The sequence below is a fragment of the Giraffa tippelskirchi genome, chromosome 6, assembly GCF_054371585.1.
Source record: "Giraffa tippelskirchi isolate mGirTip1 chromosome 6, T2T-mGirTip1v1.2.pri, whole genome shotgun sequence".
In the NCBI taxonomy this organism is placed as follows: domain Eukaryota; kingdom Metazoa; phylum Chordata; class Mammalia; order Artiodactyla; family Giraffidae; genus Giraffa; species Giraffa tippelskirchi.
In genome coordinates, this window is record NC_137280.1 from 146,188,497 (window position 1) to 146,214,286 (window position 25,790).

Genomic DNA, 25,790 nt, shown 5'->3' on the forward strand with positions numbered 1-25,790 from the left:
TATATAGAAATTTTCTTTATCAAGTTATATAATTTTAAATTTGTCTCATTCAGTGTATATATAATAGCTACAGTCAGTCAGTGGAATGATTTTCCACTGGTATTAGAAAGATAGTAGATTATGCTTTTGCTGTTGCTTCTAATTTCAAACTAACTGTTCTATTTATTGCCTTTATGGCTACTGCCTTTTTTGAAGATGATTATTATATCTAAAGAGTATTTATAGAGCATGTATGCTTCCCTTTTCTGTTTCAAAGCTAATTTTTAGAAATCTTTTGTGATTTAGGAAATGGAGGTAACCACGAGGACTGGTAAAATAAGATGAAATCTAGCTACCATTTACTAGTTTCCCAGATATCAAGGTATATTTGCCAAAAGGCACACTTACCCTTATGATGTTAAAGAGTATAAAATAAAACCTCATCTTCAATTTAAACTTTAAGTTCTGATACTGTTCTAGAAGTCCCTTCTATGAGAAGTGAATTTTTTTTTCTGCACGAAGTATAGGAAGATTACAGAGTTATCTTTAAGTTTCCTACAGTTGTAACTCATTTGAACCTAAGAAATCTCATTTACCCTCCCTAGAATATTATAAGATCAATAAATAATACAAAATATATCTGCCTAGTATGGAAGGTCAAGAAAAATAATTTTTTTCTAGTGATACAGAGAGAAGTTAGGAGATGAATGTAATGTTCAAAAGATTGTGCATGGTTTTGAAGTTACCTGCCATGATAGAATAATCAATAGCTAACTAGGAATACCTTCATTTGATCATTCATGCCTCATCACTCATGAACATTATTAAATATTCTCTTGGTTTCTCAGCAGGTTGTCTTTGAAGTTGCTACATGGAATATTTTCCTGCATGAAGAATTATAAGTCACAAAAATGTGGTGCTGATGAGTAGCTACAAGATAAAAAGAGATCTAAACTTGCACATAGCTCATCAATTGCTCACTGACCTTGGATCATAAGATTATTTTATTAAATATCATGTCTCCTGCTGAGAAGTCAGTTTTGCCAAATGGTCAACCATTCCTGTGGACCAGGTGATCATGTTGGACACAAGAAAACATTTAAACCATAATTGTTACAGTATATGTATCAGAATTTCATAGAGAAGCAAGTCATCTTTCTCATCTGCATACATTTTTGTCAAAAGTCATTCAAATCACTTTCCTCGGGTATATGATATTTGCCAACAAAAATTTTAATGAAAGCATTTGATGAGTCAAAATTAAAATTTAGAAACCCTGTGCCATTTGTGCTTTTTTTCGAAATTCAAAATAAGTAGCAAACATGAAGCAAAACACAAGTGTTGGTTCACGAAGAGGAACTTTGTGCAGAAACACAAAGGACATGTGGCCTAAAGCATTCAAATTATTTATGTTTATAAAATTCCCAGACACTAAAGAAAATTCTGTCATTTCTGAAGGAGAACAAATCCTTAGGAGTCAATTTTGACTAGTTTCATGCTCCTGTATGGGAAACACACATTCATTCATTTGAAAATATCTTGACGACCCAGTCTAAGAGTAAGAGTGAGATGAAGTATACACTGAGAAGTTATTCCACAATCCCTCAATAATAGCAAATCTTTCACTCTAAGACAGTGTTTCATAGTCCTAGTCAAAATGCATTTATTAGAATTTATGGGCTAAAACATGCAAAAGGAGCTGAGAATACAAGGATAAATAAGCCACATTCCTTAATCTCACACAGTGGGGAAGCCAGGCACATATACAAATCGAACAGTCCTGTAACACAACCATGCTCAGAGGAAGACGCCTGATCCACCTGGGAATGCCAAGAAAATGTCTATAGAAAAAGTGATATTTCAACCTGTCTTGAGGAATAAGTTCTCAATACTGAGAAAATATAAGAAGACAATCTATGGAAAGACTACAAACTGGAAAAAGAACTGGAGTTCTAAAACTCAGAGAACTGTGATAAGTTCAGTGTTACAGGTGCATAGAATACAAAACATGAGGCAGTGAATAGAGCTAAAGAGGGATTTGTTAGAAAATTCTGATGTTTTTTAATTGATAACACAAGAGATAGCAGTTAGAACAGTTACGATAGAGATAACTTTAAGGGGACTAATCAATAAACTTTAGAATTGATTACATTGGGAAATGAGGGAAAGGCAGAAGTTAAGAATGACACTAGTCTTTCCTGCAAAGATTTAAAGTCAATAGTAATGTCATTAACCAAGACAGTAAATAAAAGTAAGGACCTAATATTAAGAGAGTGAATTCCATTTTGGACATTTGAAGTTTGAATTTCCTAAGAAACATTTTTTGGAAATGTAAAGATTCTGTTACAAATACAGAAGAGGATCTCAGGAAAAAGATCAGGTCCAGAAGACATCAAGTTGGAAGTAAATTGCTCTAGATGGTACATGAAATCTTGACAGCAAATGTTAGCACCCTGGGAGAAGAGGAAGAAAAGGCAGAGAATCAAGGATAAACTCTCAGAGAACATCAAAGTCTAATAAATGAAGGAAAGTGAGAGAGGGTCAAATTTTAGAGGAAATCTAAGGCTACTTAAGTAGGAGAGTGGCTAGTGGTGAAGTAGAACGGTTTTCTGGAAGCCAAGACAAGATTATATCAAGGAAGAAAGGAAGACAGACATGGTCAGGAAAAACTGAAGAAAGGTCTAAGGACAAACTAAAATAGGTCATAGGATTTAGCAATCAGAAAAGCCCCTGGACTTTGCAAGAAGACTTCCTGTGTAGAAATACAAGCCAGAGTATAAGAAATACAAGTAGAAATACAAGCCAGGTGTCAGCTGGCTGAAGAGTAGGAATGAGGTGATGATTTGGGAAGAATAATTATATGTTACTTGACCTAGAAATTCCAGAGGGATGGAAGAGAGTGACAACGTAGAGGCAGCTAAAAGCAATGGTAAGCATGAGGGCAGGTTTTTTGTCGATGCTTCATTTTATTTTTGTTCAGAGATGGAGGAGCAAATAGTGTGCTTTTAACACAAGGGCTCTTAAATAAAGTGGATGCACAGAGAGGTAAAAACTAATGCACAAAATCCTAAAGAATTTTGCACTACATAAAAGGCCTAATTTTAAGGTAGAAGGTAAAATGCACTGCTTACTCTCAGATAAGACTGCTATAATGATACATGGACATTTTTAGCTATATTAAGAAACTGAATGAAGAAAAGTGATACATCTTTAAAATAAACAGATTTTACTTTCTTTGGACTGCACGCTTCCCATCTTCTGAAAGGTGTACATCAGAAGAGGAAGATTCTACAAATTACATTGTAGTAATAATAGTTTTGTTAGTCTAATAATTAGAAACATGGAAATAAACTGGTTGTGAAATCTATCACATTGAAAAATACACAAAGTGACAAAAGTTGAGGGTCAATATCAATACAACATGGATCATTTTCTACACCAGATGAGTGTTACCTTCCTATCACACATACACACACATTCATTTGACTCATTCCTTAGCAATTGCTCAACAAAACCAATGTGTCTGGGTTAAGAATTCAGAACACAGCCTCTCAAACCACAAGCAATTTGGTCGATCAAGATCATCAAGCATCCTGTTGCATTTGTACTGCATCACATGATACTTAAAATAATGGACATATTTAACTAAGAATTCCTTGCTATTGGCTAGAAGTTTGAATATGGATTTAATGGCCTTTTAAAAAATATTGTCCTCTCATCCATTTTTATTGTTCTACCTTAAGAAGCAAATCTAGAAAACTAGGTCATTCAGACTTTGTTCCTTCAAAATACAGCTAAATAACAAATATCAGGAAAAAACTGTCCAAAACTTGGAAGTTGATGAGATTACTGGGTCTCTTTAAGGAATATGTTCCATATTTTCCAGTATGCCCTCTGAGAATTATTTTATTCTATTAGCTGAACAACTTTGCCTGACTTTTTATTTGAGTGGGTTATTTTATAATAATATCTCTCTAGTGGCAGAAGATAACTTGAAGAATTCTGACAGGAATGCAAATTATCCATTAAAATTCAAATGAATATCATCAAGTAGAGAATCAATGGTTTATGCCTTGTAAAATAGATCAACATAATGCTGTTTTATTGTCCTATATGATGTTATCCAGTTTTACACTGCTTAGCATTTTTCCATTCATTTTTACATTCCTGCATGTGCATGAACACACAGACAGAATCACACACAAATCAGCTCTTCAATTTTTTTCCTAACTGGTTTTAATATCTTATTGGCTCCCTCACTAATCAGTGAATCAAATAAAAATTTTAATGCGTTCACTTTATATTTTTAAGAGAATCATGGGTTTACCATTTTTGTAAACTGAGCTTTAGCACAGAAAATTTAAGTGAACTAGATAACTACATTTGAGAAATATCTGCCTAGAAGCTTGTCCTCCAGATCTTAATAGCCCTTATTGTATCAACTTCACAGCATTAATAATTTTAAAATCAGCCTCCCATTCACATGTAGTCACCACTTAAATACATTCATTTTTGTCAACCACAAATAAAGTAAAATACTTCTAGTAAAATTAGAACCATACATATTTGCATAGTAATAGAACATCTATTTTATTGAGAAAGAAATGCTTCATATACTGACTATTAGCCAGAATGTTGAAGAGTATATCCTTAGACACTACGGAGCTATTTTTTCAATAAAACTTGCATTTTGTCTAACAAGTTCCCTTGGGAATTAAGAGAAAAACATGTTGAAATGGAGAAAAAAATGCAGCTGGAAAATTTCACCCTGACAACTATATGGTCTAACTTCATACTTCAGGGTAAATACTCACAAGATATTATTAAAGCCTTAAGTTTTCATGCAATGAAACAGAATAAATTACTCAACATTTTTATTATATCTGTAAAACAAAATTTTCATAAAAATGTGCTATTTGACGATAACCCTATATGCGAGACAGAATAAGAGACACAGATGCATGGAACAATTTTATGGACTCTGAGGGAGAAGGTGAGGGTGGGACGTTCTGGGAGAATAGCATTGAAACATGTATATTATCATATGTGAAACAGAACACCATTCCATGTTCGATGCATGAGACAAGGGCTCAGGGCCGGGGCAATGGGATGATCCAGAAGGATGGGATGGGGAGGGAGGTGGGTGGGGGGTCCAGGAGGGGGAACACATGTAAACCCATGGCTGATTCATGTCAATGTATGGCAAAAACTATTGCAATGTTGTGAAGTGATTGGCCCCCAACTAAAATAAATAAATTTATAAAAAAAAAAAAATGTGCTATTTGAAAACATAGGTATAAATTAACAAAATGAGAACCATAGTCCTTTTAAGAAAATAACTATGGATTTACTGATCTTAATACACTGATGGCATGGAAATTACTTCTCTTATTAATTCCATTTACCTGAAAAATAAACCTTTGCATGACTCATGGAATGCATTATTTTAACTATATAAGTGTTCCTTATCTAGTTAGTGATTCATATAGACAAACTTACCTTCAAAACAAAGAAAAAGCCATTTGTATAGTGACCATATCAAAAGAAGCAAATATACCAAGTCACACTATTATATAACTCTTAAGATACATGACAGTGGAATTTTCTAATTCAATCTTGTGAGAGAAAATTCTAAGATCTACATGCTCCATATTTTCTAACCCTTCAATTTGGCCTCCAAATATGTTTTAATATTTTACTATAGGTTAAATATTTGTAGTTATGAAAAAGGAATCAGAATACAATTGGAAATGATGCATAGCATCACATCATCCATAAAAGCTACAAAAGGAAATGGTTACTTTTCATTACAATTTCAAAGAAGGGCAATGCCAATGAATGTTCAAACTATGGTATGACTGTGCTCATTTCATATGCTAGCAAGGTTATGCTCAAAATCCTTCAAGCTAGGCTTCAGTAGTATGTGAACTGATGCACAAGCTGGGTTTAGAAAAAGCAGAGATCAAATTGCCAACATTTGTGGGATCATAGAGAAAGCAAGGGAATCCCATAAAAACACCCACTTCTGCTTCATTGACCATGCTAAAGCCTTTGACTATGTGGATCACAACAAACTGGAAAATTCTTAAAGAGATAGGAATACCAGATAACCTTATCTGCGTCTTAAGAAATCTGTATGTGGCTCAAGAAGAAATAGTTAGAACATTACATGGACAACTGATTTGTTCAAAATTGGGAAAGGATTACAACAAGGCTGTATATTGTCATGCTGCTTATTTAACTTCTATGCAGAGTACATCATGTGAAATGTTGAGCTGGATAAATCACAAGTTGGAATCAAGATTGCCAGAAGAGATATCAACAACCTCAGATATGCACATGATACCACTCTAATGGCAGAAAGTGAAGAGGAATTAAAGAGCCTTTTAATGAGGGTGAAATAAGGAGTGGAAAAGTTGGCTTGAAACTCAACATTCAAAAAACTAAGATCATGGGATCTGGTCCCATCACTTCATGCAAATAGAAGGGGAAAAAGTGGAAGCAGTAATATTTATTTTCTTGGATTCCAATATCACTATGGACAGTGACTACAGCCATGAAATTAAAAGACACTCGGAAGGAAAGTTATGACAAACCTAGATGGCATATTAGAAAGCAGAGTCACTTTGCTGACAAAAGTCCATATAGCCATGGTTTTTCCAATAGTTATGTACAGATGTGAGAGTTAGACCTTAGAGAAGGCTGAGTGGCAAAGAATTGATATTTTTAATTTGCAGTGCTGGAGAAGACTCTTAAGAGTCTCGTGGACTGCAAGAAGATACAGCCAGTCAATCCTAAAGGAAATAAACCCTGAATATTCATTGGAAGGACCAATGCTGAAGTTGAAACTCTAATACTTTGGCCTCCTGATGTGAAGAGGTGACTCACTGAAGAATACTCTAATGCGGGAAAGATTGAAGGCAAAAGGACAAGCAGGCAGTAGAGGATGAGATTATTAGATAGCATCACCAACTCAACGGACAAGAGTTTGAGCAAACTCTGGGAGATAGTGAAGCACAGAGGACCATGGCATGTTATAGTCCATGGGGTTGCAAACAGTCAGACACAATTTAGCAACTGAACAACAACACACACCCAAATATTGTCAGTTATAATCCTTCCCTTACACTTTGTACTCATTTTATTTCTTTTTTTAAATCTGATTGCCACAGACGGGACTTCCAATACTATGTTAAAGAGGAGTAGTGAGAGTTGGCATCCTTGTATTTTTCCTGATTTAAGGGGAAAGGCTTTAAGTTTTTCACTCTTGAGTAAGACGCTAGCTATACATTTGTCATAAAAGGCCTTTATGATGTTGAAACATATTCCCTGTATACCAATTTTGATGAGTTTTTTTAATCATGAAGAGATGCTGAATTTTGTCAAATGCTTTTTCTATGTCCTTTGAAATGATCATGTGATTTTTATCCTTCCTTTTGTTAGTGTTGTGTATCACATTGATTGATTTGCAAATACTGAACCATCCTTGCATTCCTGGAATAAATCCCACTTGGTCATGGTATATGATTCTTTTTATATATTGTTGAATTTGGTTTGGTAATATTTTAGTGAGGATTTTTTCCTCTATACTCTCAGAGATACTGGCATGTAATTTTCTCCTTTTGTTTAGTATCTTTTTCTGGTTTTGGTATCAAGGTAATGGTAGTCACAAAGAATGAATCAGGATGTTCCATCCTCTATAATTTTAGAAATAGTGTGAGAAGGATAGATATCAGCTCTTCTTTTTATGTTTGGTAGAATTCCCTTGTGAATTCATCTGGTCCTATACTTTTGTTTGCTATCAGTGTCCTCACTTTTTAAAATCTCTGTTAAAAAGTAATGAGAAATATTTGTGGAAATAAATTCCTATGTTATTGTGAATGGGTACTAGTGCTGAAATAGTGACACCAAATAGAACAAAAAGCAGAGGCTACCAGAAAAATGTTTCCTACCTTGGTGAATTATATTAAATAATAAACAAATTAAATTGTTGACAATTTTTTGCTTTCTGCACCCCTCCCATGCTTCCTCATAGACAAATTATAGTCACCTGCCCCATCAATCTCAGGCTTGCTTATGTGACTTTAGTCAAAAAAATGTGAATAGATGTGACTACTGCTGCAACTGGGCAAAAGCCTGTAAGGTAGTTATGTGATTTTGTGTTGAATTTCTTGTTATGAGATAATTACCATGAGAACTAAATGCTTAGTGGTTGGCTCTTCTTTCAGCATGGGTTCTAGAGTAGCCAGAACCAATATATGAAGCTCAAGCAACCTAAACAGAATCAAAGACTTCATGCAGCCAATGACATAAATAAGAAATAAACACATATTGGTATATGAAACGATGGTATTGGGGTTGCTTCTGCTGCACCAAAAGATTAACGATACTACTAAGTATTTCAAAGTTTAGCATCTTTGGGAAAAGTAAAAGTAATGGGTATATGTTTTATTTACTTGCCACTTATCCCGGTGACTAGAGCAATGCCTAGCATATAGTAGGTGCCCAAGTGGCACTAGTAGTAAAAAGAACCCACCTGCCAAAGCAAGAGATGTAGGAGATGAGGGTTAGATCCTTAGGGTTGGGAAGATTCCCTGGAGAAAGGCAGGGCAACCCATTCCCGTATTCTTGCCTGAAGAATCCCATGGACGGAGGAGCCTGGTGGGTGACAGTGCACAGGGTCATAAAGAGTCAGACATAAATGAAGCAACAAAGTACGCATACAATGAATAGTTGTTGAATACAAGGGACCACTTGTATATTCATTAAAATCACTCATGTATGAGCAAGATGAGTCTGTAAACCATTTGTAAATACTTCACTGACAGTTTTACATTATGAGATAAAACAATGATGAATTCTTAGTGTGTAAGATCTGTGTTTTCTAAGTTGAAGATCTTCCCTTTAATACCTCAGACTGAATTTGGCCACCCATACTTACGTGATAACACCTGATTAAGCTGACAGCTTAATATGCATCTGAGTGAGAATCTAAAGTTTATTAGTATCACTATATTCTTAAATTGGTATTCAATGTCAGTTTAATTTGAAGAAACTCTCCCTCCCAGATTTCAGGGTGGGGTCCCCTCAAGGTAACAACCAAATAATTGTTTGTCTATTTTAAGTCAGTCTCTAAGCTTTCAGAATCACACAAATTCTTTTAGGTATGTCTTCCTTAATAAATGCAACAAGAATAACAGAACTAACTGCCTTTAATGTTGTATTTATCTAACTGTGATTTAATAGATTAAGAAAAAGTAAATAATAAAAATAAGTATGCATGTGTAAAAAATGAGAATGTTCATGGCATATTCTTGAAAAAAAGAAGCAAATGAAGGAAAATGGTCATCACTAGACCTGCTCCAATATTTCTTAATTTCCATTGTCTAGATTCAGTATGACTGCAGTCTCTAGCCCTTCACAGTTAAGTGGAAACAGATGACTAGTTCTAGACAATGAGCTGTGAATGGAAGTGACTTGGGTCACTTCTTGGCCGAAGAATCTAATTGCTGGCTTGAGACATTAAGAGTTCTATCTTTCTGGTACTGTGACTGGCAGGGTCCCCCATGGTACTGTCTCTATGAGTTTGGGTTTCTGTGGCTACAAAGGGGAGATCTCTCCCAACTCATCTTGGACATGTCATCTGAATAAGAAAACCAAACCACTGTTTTAAGACTGTGAATTTTTGGAGTGTTTATTGCAATGCACTGCTTAGTGCAATCTAATTTAATAAAATAGAATACACACATACAATTGGATGCATAGCTTCAGTATATATGTATATGCACAACATAATTGGTCTAGAAGAATAACACAGAACTAATTAGTAGTTATAATTATATAACAATTAATTTTAACTAATTGATTAAAATTAATAAATATGATTAACTGAAATAAAATTATATAATTAATATAATAAAAGGAGATTTTAACATTTATATTCTTGAATGGCTTTTTTCTGCACTGTGTATGTAGCAATGTTATAAACTTTCAAAATAATTTATAACAGTATATACAACCTCCTCACTCCTGATAAAAAAATATCTTTTAGTAGAAAAGTATAGGACAAGTCTTCCCAGGTGGCGATAGTGGTAAAGAACCCGCCTGCCAATGCAGGTAGCTGTAAGAGACAAAGGTTCAGTCTCTGGGTTGGGAAGATCCCCTAGAGCAGGGAATAGTAAGAATATTGGAGTAGGTTGCCTAAAGAATTCCATGGATAGACGAGCTTGGCAGGTTGTAGTCCTTAGGGTCGCACATGGTCAGACATGACTGAAGCAACTTAGCAAGCACAGAACAAGTCACAGGAGCTCTGTTTGGAATAAAGAGCCTCAGAAAGGTAAAATATCAGCTTTGTGCCTACAATTTCACTTTTGTGTGATATCCAGCTGTAAACAGATAGCAAGATTCATGTTCCATCAGCACATATCTCGTATAAGCTGTTGAAAGCTATGGTGTTTAGGTGGAAATAATTTACAGTAGTAGAAACTTGGGTCCCTGATTCTTCTAGCTTTACACCAAATGTTAGTAATGTAAAGTAGAGGAACCTGGCAAATAAACTTGAATCAATTCAGAGTGTCAGAGGTAAATTTTAACGACCTCATGTTAAGAAGATACAGCACAGCCTAAAGCACTGTGCTTTTCTGCCTTTACTCATACTCTTTTCTTTCTCTTTGCATTAAATTTGATCCTCCAAAGCAGATTTTTAAATGTATTTTTCTAAGTTACTGCCTTTCTCCATTTTTCTCTCTGATATACACTGGACTGTTTCCATCATTTTTGTATTTCTTTATTGACTGCATTTTCCTCTATGATATGCATTTTATGACGGCAGAGGCCATGTATATCTCTTAAAATTTTATTCCCAGATTTAGGCAGTGATGGACAATCAATAAATTTTTTCACAAACAAATGAGTCACTAAATAAGTCATCACTCTGTCAATTAAACTGATACTTTAACAAACAGGGATAAAACATGAAAATACTGATAGTCTTAGTTATATTTCCCACTGCAACAACTGTCTTATACAAAATAGATTTCATTTTTAATGAACCCTATATTTCATTAGACTCTACACATGGACATCACCAGATGGTCAATACCAAAATCAGACTGCTTATATTCTTTGCAGCCAAAGATGAAGAAGCTCTATACAGTCAGCAAAAACAAGACCAGGAGCTGACTGTGGCTCAGATCAAGAACTCCTTATTGCCAAATACAGACTTAAATTGAAGAAAGTAGGGAAAACCACTAGACCATTCAGGTATGACCTAAATAATCCCTTACAATTATACAGTGGAAGTGACAAATAGATTCAAGGGATTACATCTGACAGACAGAATGCTTGAAGAATTATGGACAGAGGTTCGTAACATTGTACAGGAGGCAGTGATCAGAACCATCCCCGAGAAAAAGAAATGCAAAAAGGAAAAGTGGTTGTCTGAGGAGGCCTTACAAATAGCTGAGAAAAGAAGAGAAGCGAAAAACAAAGGAGAAAAGGAAAGATATACCCATTTGAATACAGTGTTCCAAAGAACAGCAAGGAGAGATAAGAAAGCCTTCTTCAGTGACCAATGCAAAGAAATAAAGGAAAACAATAGAACGGGAAACACTAGAGATCTCTTCAAGAAAATTAGAGATACCAAGGGAAAATTTCTTGCAAAGATGGGCACAATAAAGGACAGAAATGGTATGGACCTAACAGAAGCAGAAGATATTAAGACAAGGTGGAAAGAATACACAGAAGAATTGTACAAAGAAAGATCTTAATGACCCAGGAAACCATGATGGTGTGATCACTCACCTAGAGCCAGACATCTTGGAGTGCAAAGTCAAGTGGGCCTTAGGAAACATCACTATAAACAAAGCTAGTGAAGCTGGTAGAATTCCAGCTGAGTTATTTCAAATCCTAAAAGATGATTCTGCACTCAGTATGACAGAAAATTTGGAAAACTCAGCAGTGGCCACATGACTGGAAAAGGTCAGTTTTCATTCCAATTCCAACTACGGGCAATACCAAAGAATGTTCAACTACCACACAATTGCACTCATTTCACATGCTAGCAAAGTAATGCTCAAAATTCTCCAAGTCAGGCTTCAATAATACATTAACCAAGAACTTCCAGATGTTCGAGGTGGATTTAGAAAAGGCAGAGGAACCAGAGATCAAATTGCCAACATTCATCAGAAAATAAATTCTGCCACTGTTTCCACATTTTTCCCATCTATTTGCCATGAAATCATAGGACCAGATGCCATGATCTTAGCTTTTTGAGTGTTGAGTTTTAAGCCAGCTTTTTCACTTTCCTCTTCCACCTTCCTCAAGAGGCTCTTTAGTTTCTCTTCACTTTCTGCCTTTAAAGTGGTATCATCTGCATATCTGAGGTTGTTGATATTTCTCCCGGAAATTGATTCCAGCTTGTGATTCATCCAGCTCAGCATTTTGCATGATGTACTCTGCATATAATTTAAATAAGCAGAGTGACAATAAATAACCTTGACATATTGCTTTCCCGATTTTGAACCGGCCTGTTGCTCCATGTCTGGTTCTAACTGTTACTACTTGTTTTGCATACAGGTTTCTCAGGAGGCAGGTTAGGTGGTCTGGTATTCCCATCTCTTTAAGAATATTACACAGTTTGTTGTGATCCACACAGTCAAAGGTTTAGCATAGTCAACGAAGCCAAAGTAGAGGTTTTTAACATTAGTGCTACATAAACTTAACTGAGTCACCTTATTGATTTAGGGCATCATCACTACCATATTAAATGCAGATCAAGAGACCAGGCCCTGTTTTGATAAACAAACGAACAAAAAAACATTAAACTTGGCAATCAATATTGCAATTATTGCTGCTTCTGTAAGTGCATTCACTGATTCACTGTAATAATGAATTCAATGACAAGTTGGTTGATCTTCAAAAGTTTCTGATGCATATCTATATTCATGAGCAAAAATTAGAAGAGTCTGCTACTTATATTCCTAAAAGCTATCATTGCTGTCGTTATTTAGTCACTAAGTCATGTCCAATCCTTTGCGACCCCATGGACTGTAGCCCGCCAGGCTCCTCTGTCCATGAGATTTCCCAGGTAAGAATACTGCAGTGGGTTGCGATTTCTTTCTCCAAAAAACTATCATAGCCAACAGCATTTCTAAATCCTGCTCATCAAACTGTTTGACTCTACTTGTATAGAAAGAGAAGTGAGCTTCAGCTTGAGTTACCCAGATAAGTGCTTAATTCTGGTAAGACCAATTTGAATCTAATGTCTTTTCCCATAGTGTACACATTACTTTTTATGGTTTATTCCTAGATAGTTTCTGGTAGGCTATCCACGACAGAGGATGAGATGGTTGGATGGCATCACCGACTCGAAGGACATGGGTTTGGGTAAACTCCAGGAATTGGGGATGGACAGGGAAGCCTGGCGTGCTGCGATTCATGGGGTCGCAAAGAGTCAGACACGACTGAGCAACTGAACTGAACTGAACTGAACTGAGGAAGAAAAGTAAAACTTGGTCAATCATGAACCATGGTTTTTAGTGTATAGTTTCTAGACCAGTAATACAAGTACTACCTGAAAACTTGATAGAAATGCTATTCTCAGGCTTGCCTCAGATATACTAAATCAAAAATTTTAGTCTATGGTCCCAGTAACCTATGCTTAAAGAGGTCTCCAGTTGATTCTGATGTGAAGTTTGAGAGCCACTGCTTTAGCATATTCTTCCACAGTAGTCAGTGGACTTGCGTGCTGGCATCTCTCCTTGTAGTGAAACAGGCTCAGAGCTCCTCTGCCCTGGAGAATTTCTACTCTGCATGGCCTTACTGACCTCTGAATTTAGGCTCCCCTCCCCTAGGTATGAGGAGGGTGTTGGCTACTTGCACAGGTCCCTATGTTTCTATCCTTAACTGCTGCTGCTGCTGCTGCCAAGTCACTTCAGTCGTGTCCGACTCTGTGCGACCCCACAGACGGCAGCCCACCAGGCTCCGCCGTCCCTGGGATTCTCCAGGCAAGAGTACTGGAGTGGGTTGCCATTGCCTTCTCCAATGCGTGAAAGTGAAAAGTGAAAAGTGAAGTCGCTAAGTCGTGTCCAACTCTTAGCGACCCCATGGACTGCAGCCTACCAGGCTCCTCCGTCCGTGGGATTTTCCAGGTAAGAGTACTGGAGTGGGGTGCCATTGCTTTCTCCTCTGTCCTTAACTACTGCATGCCTATCTGTGGCTGTGTTCAGATCCTGATTAAAAGTAAATTAAATGAAATCCAGCAAGATCCTAATCAGAGTTAGCATCACTACCAATCTTCAAACCTAGGCCAACATTTTATGTCCAAGCCCAGCTCAGTGACAGCTGGAAAAAGACAAATGGAAAACAAATCTACTGTTAAACTGTCCTTCCTATATGAGTAATGGCCCAGGATGATACTCTCAATAATCTCAATTTCCGAATAATGAGATTTACACTTTGTATTCTGATTTGAATAACTTGCTTTCAATATTTAACAAAAATGTGTAAGCAACCCACTTATGTTTCCCCAAAACAGCATCATTCTCAGTATTTATTTTGAAACTTTACAGGGTATTGCTCTTATTCTGATCAGTAAATACAGATAGTTAGTATATGGTTCACAGTATCCTTTGCCCTTCTGAACGAGCCATTCAATAAAGTGAGAACTGCTGTTTAAAATCATCATGTATTCTAAACAGCACTGCCTGCATATGTCTAAACTCAATTTCTGTGTCACCTTCTTCTAAAATATCTACCTCCTTCAAATCATTATTAACCTTATATAAACGTAATGTTCCAGAGAGTAAAAGGGTCATGCTGGGAAAATATCGGTAGTATTTAAAACTCTGAAAATATGTAAATAAATCCAAAAAAAAAGGGACATTCAATATTGCCTCTAAGGGTCAAATTTAAATATGAACCAAGAATGTAGCTGAAAGGAGAAATGACAATTTCCATGAACCAGGGTCAAAAACAGAAAACAAAGCATTTTCCCCAAATTTTCTGCAGATTATACAAACTCCTGATAATTAGTCCTGTGTGATTATAATTCCCATGTGGCAGGCTTCCATGCCTCAGGGATAGGCTAACACATGGGTGGTAGGAGTGATTGCATTTCGATTATCAGTTGTTCTTTGACTATTTAAGTAGCTGCTGCTGCTGCTGCTAAGTCGCTTCAGTCATGTCCAACTCTGTGCGACCCCATAGAAGGCAGCCCACCAGGCTCCACCGTCCCTGGGATTCTCCAGGCAAGTAGAATGTGACCCATTCTACATCTGGCAGAGTCTGAAAGGTAAGTTTAAATTTCAAAAACCTAATGATATTATCTAAGAAAATTTGAAAATCGGAAGTTATTCTTTGCTGCTGCATTTGTCCCTAACAACCATTACCATTCATCTTTTACACCTTTTTCACTAAAAATATATTATAGTCTAAGTTTCAAATTCATATAAGAAGTGAAACCAGTTTATCCTAATTTTTGACACAATTTACTTATATTTAATTGGTGTGGTCTTAGACAATGCTTCTCAAATAGTTCATGGCATACTTTAAAAATGGTAATTTTATGTAGCACATGAGTCAAGTGACCAAGAGTATTTTCAGCTATCCTAGCCTCTCCCACTACTGACCGCCTCTGAGTCACTCAAGCACATTTGTGGCCCATTCACTGAATACTAAAGCGCTTACACACTTCAGTTGTTAGACTCTGTCTTCAGTTTTTGACACTCGGGGTAATTCCTAGAATGAGTAGATTAACAGAAAAAAGTTTTAAGGAGTGTAACAGATAATTATGAGTAGTACAGAGACACATATTAATAAATAAATATGAGTATTATGCTCGCTTTTTCATTCTTATTTTCTGTCTTTTTCATCATAGGGGACTGGAATGCAAAAGTAGAAGTCAAGAGATAACTGGGGTAACAGGCAATTTGGCCTTGGAGTACAAAAGGAAGCAGGGCAAAAGCTAACAGTTTTGCCAAGAGAACGCACTGTTCATAGCAAAACACCCTCTTCCAACAACACAAGAGAAGACTCTACACATGGACATCACCAGATGGTTAACATCGAAATCAGACTGATTATATTCTTTGCAACCGAAGATGGAGGAACTCTATACAGTCAAAAAAACAAGACTTGGAGCTGACTATGACTCAGGTCATGAACTCCTCATTGCCAAATTCAGACTTAAATGAAGAAAGTAGGGAAAACCACTAGATCATTCAGGTATGACCTAAATGAAACCCCTTATGATTATACAGTAGGAATGACAAATAGATTCAAGGGATTGTATCTGACATACAGAGCGCCTGAGAAACTATGAAGAGAGGTACATAACACTATACAGAAGGCAGGGATCAGAACCATCCCTGAAAAGAAGAAAGGCAAAATGGTTGTCTGAGGAGGCCTTAAAAATAGCTGAGAAAAGAAGAGAAGCAAAAGGCAAAGGAGAAAAGGAAAGATATACCCATTTGAATGCAGAGTTCCAAAGAATAGCCAGTAGAGATAAGAAAGCCTTCCTCAGCGATTAATGCAAATAAATGGAGGAAAACAATAGAATGGGAAAGACAAGAGATTTCTTCAAGAAAATTAGAGATACTAAGGGAATATTTCATGCAAAGATGGGCACAATAAAGGACAGAAATGTTATGGACCTAACAGAAGCAGAGGAAATTAAGAAGAGGTGGCAAAAATACACAAAAGAACTATATAAAAAGATCTTCACAACCCAGATAACCACAATGGTGTGATCACTCACCTAGAGCCAGAAAACCTGGAGTGTGAAGTCAAGTGGGCCTTAGGAAGCATCACTACAATCAAAGTTGGTGAAGGTGAAGGAATTCCAGTTGAGCTATTTCGCATCCTAAAAGATGTTGCTGTGAAAGTGTTGCACTCAATATGCCAGCAAATTTGGAAAACTCAGCAGTAGCCACAGGACTGGAAAAGGTCAGTTTTCATTCCAATCCCAAAGAAAGGCAATGCCAATGAATGCTCAAACTACAACACAATTGCATTCATCTCACATGCTACCAAAGTAATGTTCAAAATTCTCCAAGCCAGGCTTCAACAGTATGTGAACTGTGAACTTCCAGATGTTCAAGATAGATTTAGAAAAGGCAGAGGAACCAGAGATCAAATTGCCAACATCCGTTGGATCACTGAAAAAGCAGAACAGTTCCAGAAAAATAGTTACTTCTGCTTTATTGATTATGTCAAAGCGTTTGACTGTGTGGATCACAACAAACTGTGGAAAATTCTTCAAGAGATGAGAATACCAGACCACCTGACCCACCTCCTGAGAAACCTGCACGCAGGTCAAGAAGCAAGAGCTAGAACAGGACAAGGATCAACAGACTGGATCAAAATTGGGAAAGGAGTATGTGAATCTATATTGTCATCCTCTTTATTTAAATTATATGCATAGTACATAATGCAAAATGTACTGGATGAAGGCTGGGTGAAGCACAAACTGGAATCAAGATTGCTGGGAGAAATATCAATAACCTCAGATATTGCAGATGACACCACCCTTATGACAGAAAGTGAAAAAAAAACTAAAGAGCCTCTTGATGAAAGTGAAAGAGGAGAGTGAAAAAGCTGACTTAAAGCCCAACATTCAAAAAACGAAAATCATGGCATCCAGTCCCATCACTTCATGGCAAATAGATGGGGAAACAATGGAAACAGTGAGAGGCTTTATTTTTTGGGGCTCTAAAATCACTGCAGATGGTGACTGCCGCCATGAAATTAAAGGACGCTTGCTCCTGGGAAGAAAAACTATGATAAACCCAAACAGCATATTAAAAAGCAGAGATATTACTTTGCCAACAAAGTCCATCTAGTCAAAGCTATGGTTTTTCTGTAGTCATGTATGGATGTGAGAGTTCAACCATAAGGAATACTGAGCACTGAGAATTGATGCTTTTAAGCTGTGGGGTTGGAGAAGATACTTGTGAGTCCCTTGGACTGCAAGGAGACCAAACCAGTCATTCCCAAAGGAAATCAACCCTGAATATTCAGTGGAAGGACTGATGCTGAAACTGAAACTCCAATAATTTGGCCACCTGATGCAAACAATTGACTCGTTAGAAAAGACCCTGATGCTGGGAAAGATTGAAGTCAGGAAGATAAGGGGATGACAGAGGATGAGATGGTTGGATGGCATCACCGACTCAACGGACATAAGCAAACTCCGGGAGTTGGTGATGGTCAGGGAGGCCTGGCGTGCTACCGTCCATGGAGCTGCAAAATGTCAGACATGACTGAGTGACTGAACAACAACAACAATTCTAGAAACTCTCATCAAGGAATTCAGCAAAATAAAGGCCATTAATCACCTTATGCAGGATATCCCTGGTGGAATGGTGGATAATAATCCACCTGCCAATGCAGGGGAAATGGGTTAGATCTTTGGTCCTGGAAGATCCCACATGACATGGATAACTAAGCCCATGTACCACAACCACTGAGTCTGTGCTCTAGAGCCCACATGCCTCCACTACTGAAGCCCACACACCTAGAGCCTATGCTCTACAACAAGAGAAGCCACAGCAACGTGAAGCCTGTGCACCTCAAGTAGAAAATAGCCCCTGCTAGCCACAACTAGAGAAAGCCTGTGTGTAGGAACGAAGACACAGCACAGCCAAAAATAAATAATTATTTTTTTTAATTTTTAAAAATTATTTGAAAAAATAAACTTTTTGTGGAAATCATAAGTTTTGTAAACTTTTTTCACCATTCTTTTCATAATCAAGTCTATTCTAGTTTTCTTCTTCATCTTGAATTATCTTTTATACCAAATTTTCTAGAAAACAGTTCATTTCAGGGTTTTTGAAATATTTAATAGATATAACTGATGTATACTATCCTCATAAATTTCTGTTTTCTCTGGATTGCTAATTACATTTTTAATGTTTAATTGTGTATATTTGGAATGTACCCTTTATTTGGAATTAATGTATTTTTTTTTATTGTTTTTTTGTTTTCTAATATGAGTTTCTTCTTTTAGATTTACTAACATCTTCCCAGGTGGCACTAGTAGTAAAGAACACAACTGCCAATGCAAAAGACATAAGAGATGTGGGTTCAGTCACTGGGTTGGGACGATCCCTTGGAGGAGGGCATGGCAACCCACTACAGTTTTCTTGCCTGGAGAATCCCAAGGACAGTGGAGCCTGGTGGGCTACTGTCCATAGTGTTGCAAGGAGCTGGACAAGACTGAAGCGACTTAGCATGCATACATGTACCAGTGGTTTTCCCAATCCCACAGAAAGGATAATCTTATATCCCATGCTTGAATAATTGAGTATGTTATACCAATTGTTACACCAATTCTGCTGGTAGCTATCTTGTAACGTAGAGGGAAGACAGCTTGAGAGAAGGCTAATACACAAAGTAGTCAATAAGAAGAAAAATGAAAAATAACTGGAGACTTTATTCATATTTCCTAAATTTTTATATAATATCCTTTCCCTGTTCTAGGATTCTATCCCATATACCGTATGAGATTTGATCTTCACCCCTATTAGTCTCCTCTTGGCTAAGATTTTTCTTATCTTTTAATAACCTTGAGAGTTTTCAATAGCATTGATCAGATAGTTTGTAGAATGTTCTTCAACTGGGATTTGTCTGGTATATTTCTTTTGATTGGACTAGAGGAATGGAATTTAGAGAGAAGGTTACAGAGGTAAACTGCCATTTTCATCACGTAACATTAAGAGTAGTTGGCTTTTACGCAAACTAAAAAAATCTTTGACTTTTAATAAGTTAAATACATATATATATATACACATACATATTCTGAATTTTTATGATTACCTTTAAGTTCTCAAAAATGTATCTCTACACATTTTTCTTTAAATATATTGCTAAGAGAAGGTATTTTGTGAACATCTTTGGGGAAACTGACGAATTTAGCATACTTCTGCTTCATCTCTTTTCATCTTTCAAAATTGTAGCTGTAATCTAGAACAGTGAATTTAAATCTTTTTAGAAGTGGAAACTTGTCTTCAGAGAAATTGTACATGAAAATATGGTATATAAAGTGGCTAAACAGTGCAGTTGCTCTCGTTATCATACAGTTATTTTTTCCTTAAGTCTTTTCAATCCTTCCAAGTAGACTCAGATATTATCTTCGGGTTTTTATGGTTTGTTTTTTTTGTTTTTTTTTACTGATGTTCTTATTTTTTTTTTCTATTTTTTAATTTTACAATATTGTATTTGTTTTGCCATACATTGACATGAATCCACCATGGGTGTACGTGTTTTCCCCATCCAGAACCCCCCTTCCACCTCCCTCCCCATCCCATCCCTCTGGGTCATCCCCGTGCACCAGCCCCAAGCACTCTGCATCATGCATTGAATCTGGACTGGCAATTCGTTTCACATATGATAATTTACATGCTTCCATGCCATTCTCCCATATCATCCCGCCCTCACCCTCTCCCATAGTGTTCATCGCAGCACTGTTTATAATAGCCAGGACATGGAAGCAGCCTAGATGCCCATCAGCAGACAAATGGATAAGGAAGCTATGGTACATATACACAATGGAATATTACTCAGCCATTAAAAAGAATACATTCGAATCAGTTCTAATGAGGTGGACAAAACGGGAGCCTATTATACAGAGTGAAGTAAGCCAGAAAGAAAAATACCAATACAGTATACTAACACATATATATGGTATTTAGTCAATCAGTAAAGATAACCCTGTATGCGAGACATCAAAAGAGACACAGATAAATAGAACAGTACTATGGACTCTCTTTGTTTTTCATAGCATTTCTTCCTCATCTTGTTAAAATATGTCACACTCATCTCACAAAGGGTCAGCAGGCTTTTAGAACTGAAGTGTTTGCACTTTATTATTTTACTGTTTTTTTTTTAATGGCAAATGATCCTAGTGTTTAATTCATTATAATGATGCAGGTCTCTTTCCTAGACTAACTGATTTAAATTTTAGAAATGAGTTGATCTAAAGAAAATGACTATGTAAAACTCATGCAGACAATATTATTTACAAATATTCAATGATGGGTAAAGGAATAACACAGTCTTAGAAAACTCTGCTCTATAACCAAGCCTCCTAGAGGAAGAAAAGTAGGGCCAAGGAGAAATAGAAATTATTGTTCAAGACTATAATAGACTGAGGGTCTTTCAGGGATTTTGCTTGAACAACAAAATATTAGGGGAAATACAGTAAGATTAACAGATTTAGTGAGAAATTATATAAGGCAACAGACCAATGTTACAGCCATAGACTGCTCCAGTTTGCACTAACCCCCTCCTTATTTTATGGAAGTAGCCAGCCTTCTTAAGGAGAAAACAGTAACCAGAAAGAAACCATCACAAGATGTATACATGAAAATGCACAGAGAAAAATGACAAATATGGAGGACATGCAATTCATACATGAAGAGTCCAAAATGCAAAAACATATATATTCAAGATACAATAAAATTCTCTTCGAAATATAGAAAAGATAATGAGATGTAGATTAAAAGATTATCCCATATAGTGACACAGTGTTCTAGTGATATGATGAGACAACATTACTGAACATCAAAACTAAAGAACGAATCTCATATGCATCTAAGCAAGAAAACTGAATAATGCCCTAAAGAAAAATTGATTTATCTCTGACTACTCTATGGCAATACTCAAGGCCAAAATATCACTAAAGTAGGTTAATGTGTGTAGTAGGTTGAATAATGGTCACCCAAAGATAGCAAGTTCTAATTCCTGAAATTTGTAAATGTTACTCTGTTGAGAAAAAAGGTGTTTGCAAGATTTGACTAAATTAAGATTTTGAGACAAGATTACCCAGGATTATCCAGGTGGGTTCTAAATGCCATCATAAGTGTCCTTGTAAAATAAGAGACAAAGGGAGCTTTCACACAGACATACAGAGGAGACATTGGAGGCAGGTAATACCATGATATTACCACAAACCCAAGAAGGCTAAGGCAGCCATCAGGAGCTGAAACAAGCAAGGAACAGTCTTCCCTACACCCCTGAAGGAAAGCTGCCTTGATGGACTTCAGGCTTGTAGTCTCCAGATCTGTGAGAGAATGCATGTATGCTCACTCAGTTGTCTCTGACTCTTTGTCACTCCATGGACTGTAGACCACCAGGCTCCTCTGTCCATGGGACTCTCCGGGCAAGAGTACTGGAGTGGGTTGCCATTTCCTCCTCCAAGGGATCTTGGCGACCCAGGGATCTAATCCACGTCTTCTGAATTGGAAGTGGATTCTTTACTACTGAGCCACCTGGGAGGTTCTTTTTATAGTGCACATTCTATTAAATATCTATTATTAGTTTTAAATAATATGTACTTTTAAAGGGCATTCCTGGTGGCTCAGACAGTAAAGAATCTGCTTGCAATGCATAAGACCTGGTATCGATCCCTGGGTTGGGAAGATCCCCCGGCAGAGGGCATGGGAACCCACTCTAGTATTCTAGCCTGGAGAATCCCATGGACAGAGGAGCCTGGCGGGCTACAATCCATGGGGTTGAAGAGTTGGACATGACTGAGTGACTAAGCACAGCACATTAGTTTTAAAATAAATATCCTTTAAAAATTAAATAATGTGGAATTACAGGCACTGACACATTCTTTCACTGGTATTCTCTTTAAGAAAATATGATCAAAATTATATATTTTCTTATAATTTACTTTCAAAGGTAGCTTAAAATAGGAATACTTATACACTACGCCTCTGAAAAGATTTAGTTGTAGTCTTATAGAAAATATAACTGTTTAAGCATTTGCCTTTGAAGTATTAGAATAATAGCATGGGTTTACAATTTAAGTTTTAACACAAATTTTCCAGTTCCACAGCTACAACAATCATCTCTCAATATCCACAGAAGATTGGTTCCAGCACCGCCCCCACCCCCACCACCACGAAACACCAAAACTAGCTAAGGCTCAAGTCCGTTATATAACCTACACACACTCTCTCATATACTTTGTCATCTATAGATTATGTATAGTACTTAACACAATGTAAATACTACATAAGTAGTTGCAAATACAATGTAAAAGTATTGTAAATGGTTGCTTTGGGGAGTTTTCTAGATTTTTAAGTAATACTTTTGATCTGTGGTTGAGTGAATCCACAGATACAGAACTGCAGACATGGAGGGCCTACTGTTGTTGTATGACCCCATGCAAGCACATCAAGTATGTATTACAGTGTCTGGAAAATAAAAAGGGCTCAGTAAAAATATAGCTATTAAAATGCATATAAAGAAATTTTCAAAATTGCAATCTGTGAGTAAAAGTATGTCACTGGAAGTACCAGAGCATAATAAAAGCAAATTCATACCACCAAAAATCATTTTATTGCCATTGTAAAATATTCATTCATGTCTTCTGAAAATGAAATCTTTCTTGAATTACAAGCAATAATAATCTAGAGATTCTTATTCCAACAGTGAGCAGAGGAAACTGATAGTCTCATCTGTGCATCTGCACTGTTATTATTTAAATTCACATCTGCACAGGGTGAATTCAGTCACTCAGTCATGTCTGACTTTTTGCAACCCCATGGACTGCAGCACGCCAGGCTTCCCTGCCTTTACCATCTCCCAGAATTTGCTCAAACTCAGGTACATTGAATGGGTGATACCATCCAACCATCACGTCCTCTGTCATCCCCCTCTCCTCCTGCCTTCAATCTTTCTCAGCATCAGAGTCTTTTCTAATGAGTCGGCTCTTTGCATCAGGTGGCCAAAGTATTGGAGTTTCAGCTTCAGCATCAATCCTTCCATTGAATATTCAGGGTTGATTTTCTTTAGGATTGACTGGTTTGATCTTGCTGTCCAAAAGACTCTCAGGAGTCTTATTCAGCACGATTCTAAAGCATCAGTTCTCTGCCACTCAGACTTCTTTATGGTCCAACTCTCACATCTGTACATGACTACTGGAAAAGCCATAGTTTTGACTATGTGGACCTTTGTCAGCAAAGTGATGTATATGCTTTTTAATATGCTGTCTAGGTTTGTCATAGCTTTCCTTCCAAGGAGCAAACATCTTTTAATTTCATGGCTACAGTCAACATCTGCAGTGATTTTGGAGGCCAAGAAAATAAAATCTCTCACTGCTTCCACTTTTTCCCTTTCTATTTGCCATGAAGTGATGGGACCAGATGCCATGATATCAGCTTTTGAATGCTGAGTTTCAAGCCAGACTTCTCATTCTCCTCTTCCACCCTCATCAAGAGATTCTTTGGTTCCTCTTCACTTTCTATCAGAGTAGTATCATCTGCATATCTGAGGTGCTTGATATTTCTCCAGGCAATCTTGATTCTAGCTTGGGACTCTTCCAGCCTGGCATTTCGCATGATGTATCTGCATAGTAGTTAAATAAGCAGAGTGACAATATATAGCCTTGCCGTACTCCTTTCCCAGTTTGGAAGCAGTCTGCTGTTCCATGCCCAGTTGCTTCTTGACTCACAAACAGGTTTCTCAGGAGACAGGAGTAGGTCTGGTATTCCCATCTCTTTAAGAATTTTCCACAATTTGCTGTGATCCACACAGTCAAAGGCTTTGGCATAGTCAATAAAGCAGATGTTTTTCAAAAACTCTCTTGCTCTTTTCCCTTGCCTTATATATCTTTGGACACCTAAAAATAATCTGAGGCAAAGGAGTCAACGAAAAGTAAATTTTTATGTTTTGAGTTCAACTTTACAAGTTGAAAGATTGACATAAAAACCACATACATAGAGTATGACAAATCAATTTTCCTTTACCAAAAATAAATATTCTGCTGTTAGAAAAATTCCGTCACTGCTCAAAATACGGATCTGTCTTCAAGGTTTATTATCAGTTCAGTTCAGTCGCTCAGTCGTGTCCGACTCTTTGTGACCCCATGAATTGTAGCACGCCAGGCCTCTCTGTCCATCACCAACTCCCGGAGTCTACCCAATTCCATGTCCATCGAGTCGGTGATGCCATCCAACCATCTCATCCTCTGTCGTCCCCTTCTCCTCCCGCCCCCAATCCTACCCAGCATTAGGGTCTTTTCTAATGAGTCAACCCTTCGCATGAGGTGCCCAAAGTACTGGAGTTTCAGCTTCAACATCAGACCTTCCAATGAACACCCAGGATTGATCTCTTTTAGGATGGATTGATTGGATCTCCTTGCAGTCCAAGGGACTCTCAAGAGTCTTCTCCAACACCACAGTTCAAAAGCATCAATTCTTCGGCGCTCAGCTTTCTTCACCGTCCAACTCTCACATCCATACATGACTACTGGAAAAACCATAGCCTTGACTAGACGGACTTTTGTTGGCAAAGTAATGTCTCTGCTTTTAAATATGCTATCTAGGTTGGCCATAACCTTCCTTCCAAGGAGTAAGTGTCTTTTAATTTCATGGCTGCAGTCACCATCAGCAGTGATTTTGGAGCCCAAAAAAATAAAGTCTGACACTGTTTCCACTGTTTCCCCATCTCTTTCCCATGAAGTGATGGGACCAGATGCCATGATCTTAGTTTTCTGAACGTTGAGCTTTAAGCCAACTTTTTCACTCTTTAATTTCCTGCAGCTAACCTTAGAGCCTCTAGTATAAACATTTATTCAAACTCTTGGGAGTCTCTAGATGAAACTTGTGGATACAATATTAGTACTTTTTATATAGAGGCGCTTTAACAATCAAAACACTCTAGGCAGTTTACAAATGATATCATCTCTATAGATCAAGATAACAATAATGGGCAAGATTTAAATAACGGAGATCTGTTTTGTTGCCAACCCCATATAATAATTGCTGAATCCAGTTTCCCCCATAATACTTTCACTGAATCAC

The 25,790-nt window shown here is 37.0% G+C and overlaps 1 protein-coding gene across 1 annotated transcript in view; it reads right to left on the minus strand.

The window, feature by feature from the left end:
- LOC145511417 (uncharacterized) overlaps positions 1 to 25,790 on the minus strand; it is a 733,827-nt gene that overhangs the window by 587,414 nt on the left and 120,623 nt on the right. The window contains exon 2 of the mRNA XM_081504622.1: positions 8,516 to 8,637. Within this exon, the coding sequence (XP_081360748.1) occupies positions 8,516 to 8,637 (122 nt within the window). The remainder of the gene's footprint in view (positions 1 to 8,515; positions 8,638 to 25,790) is intronic.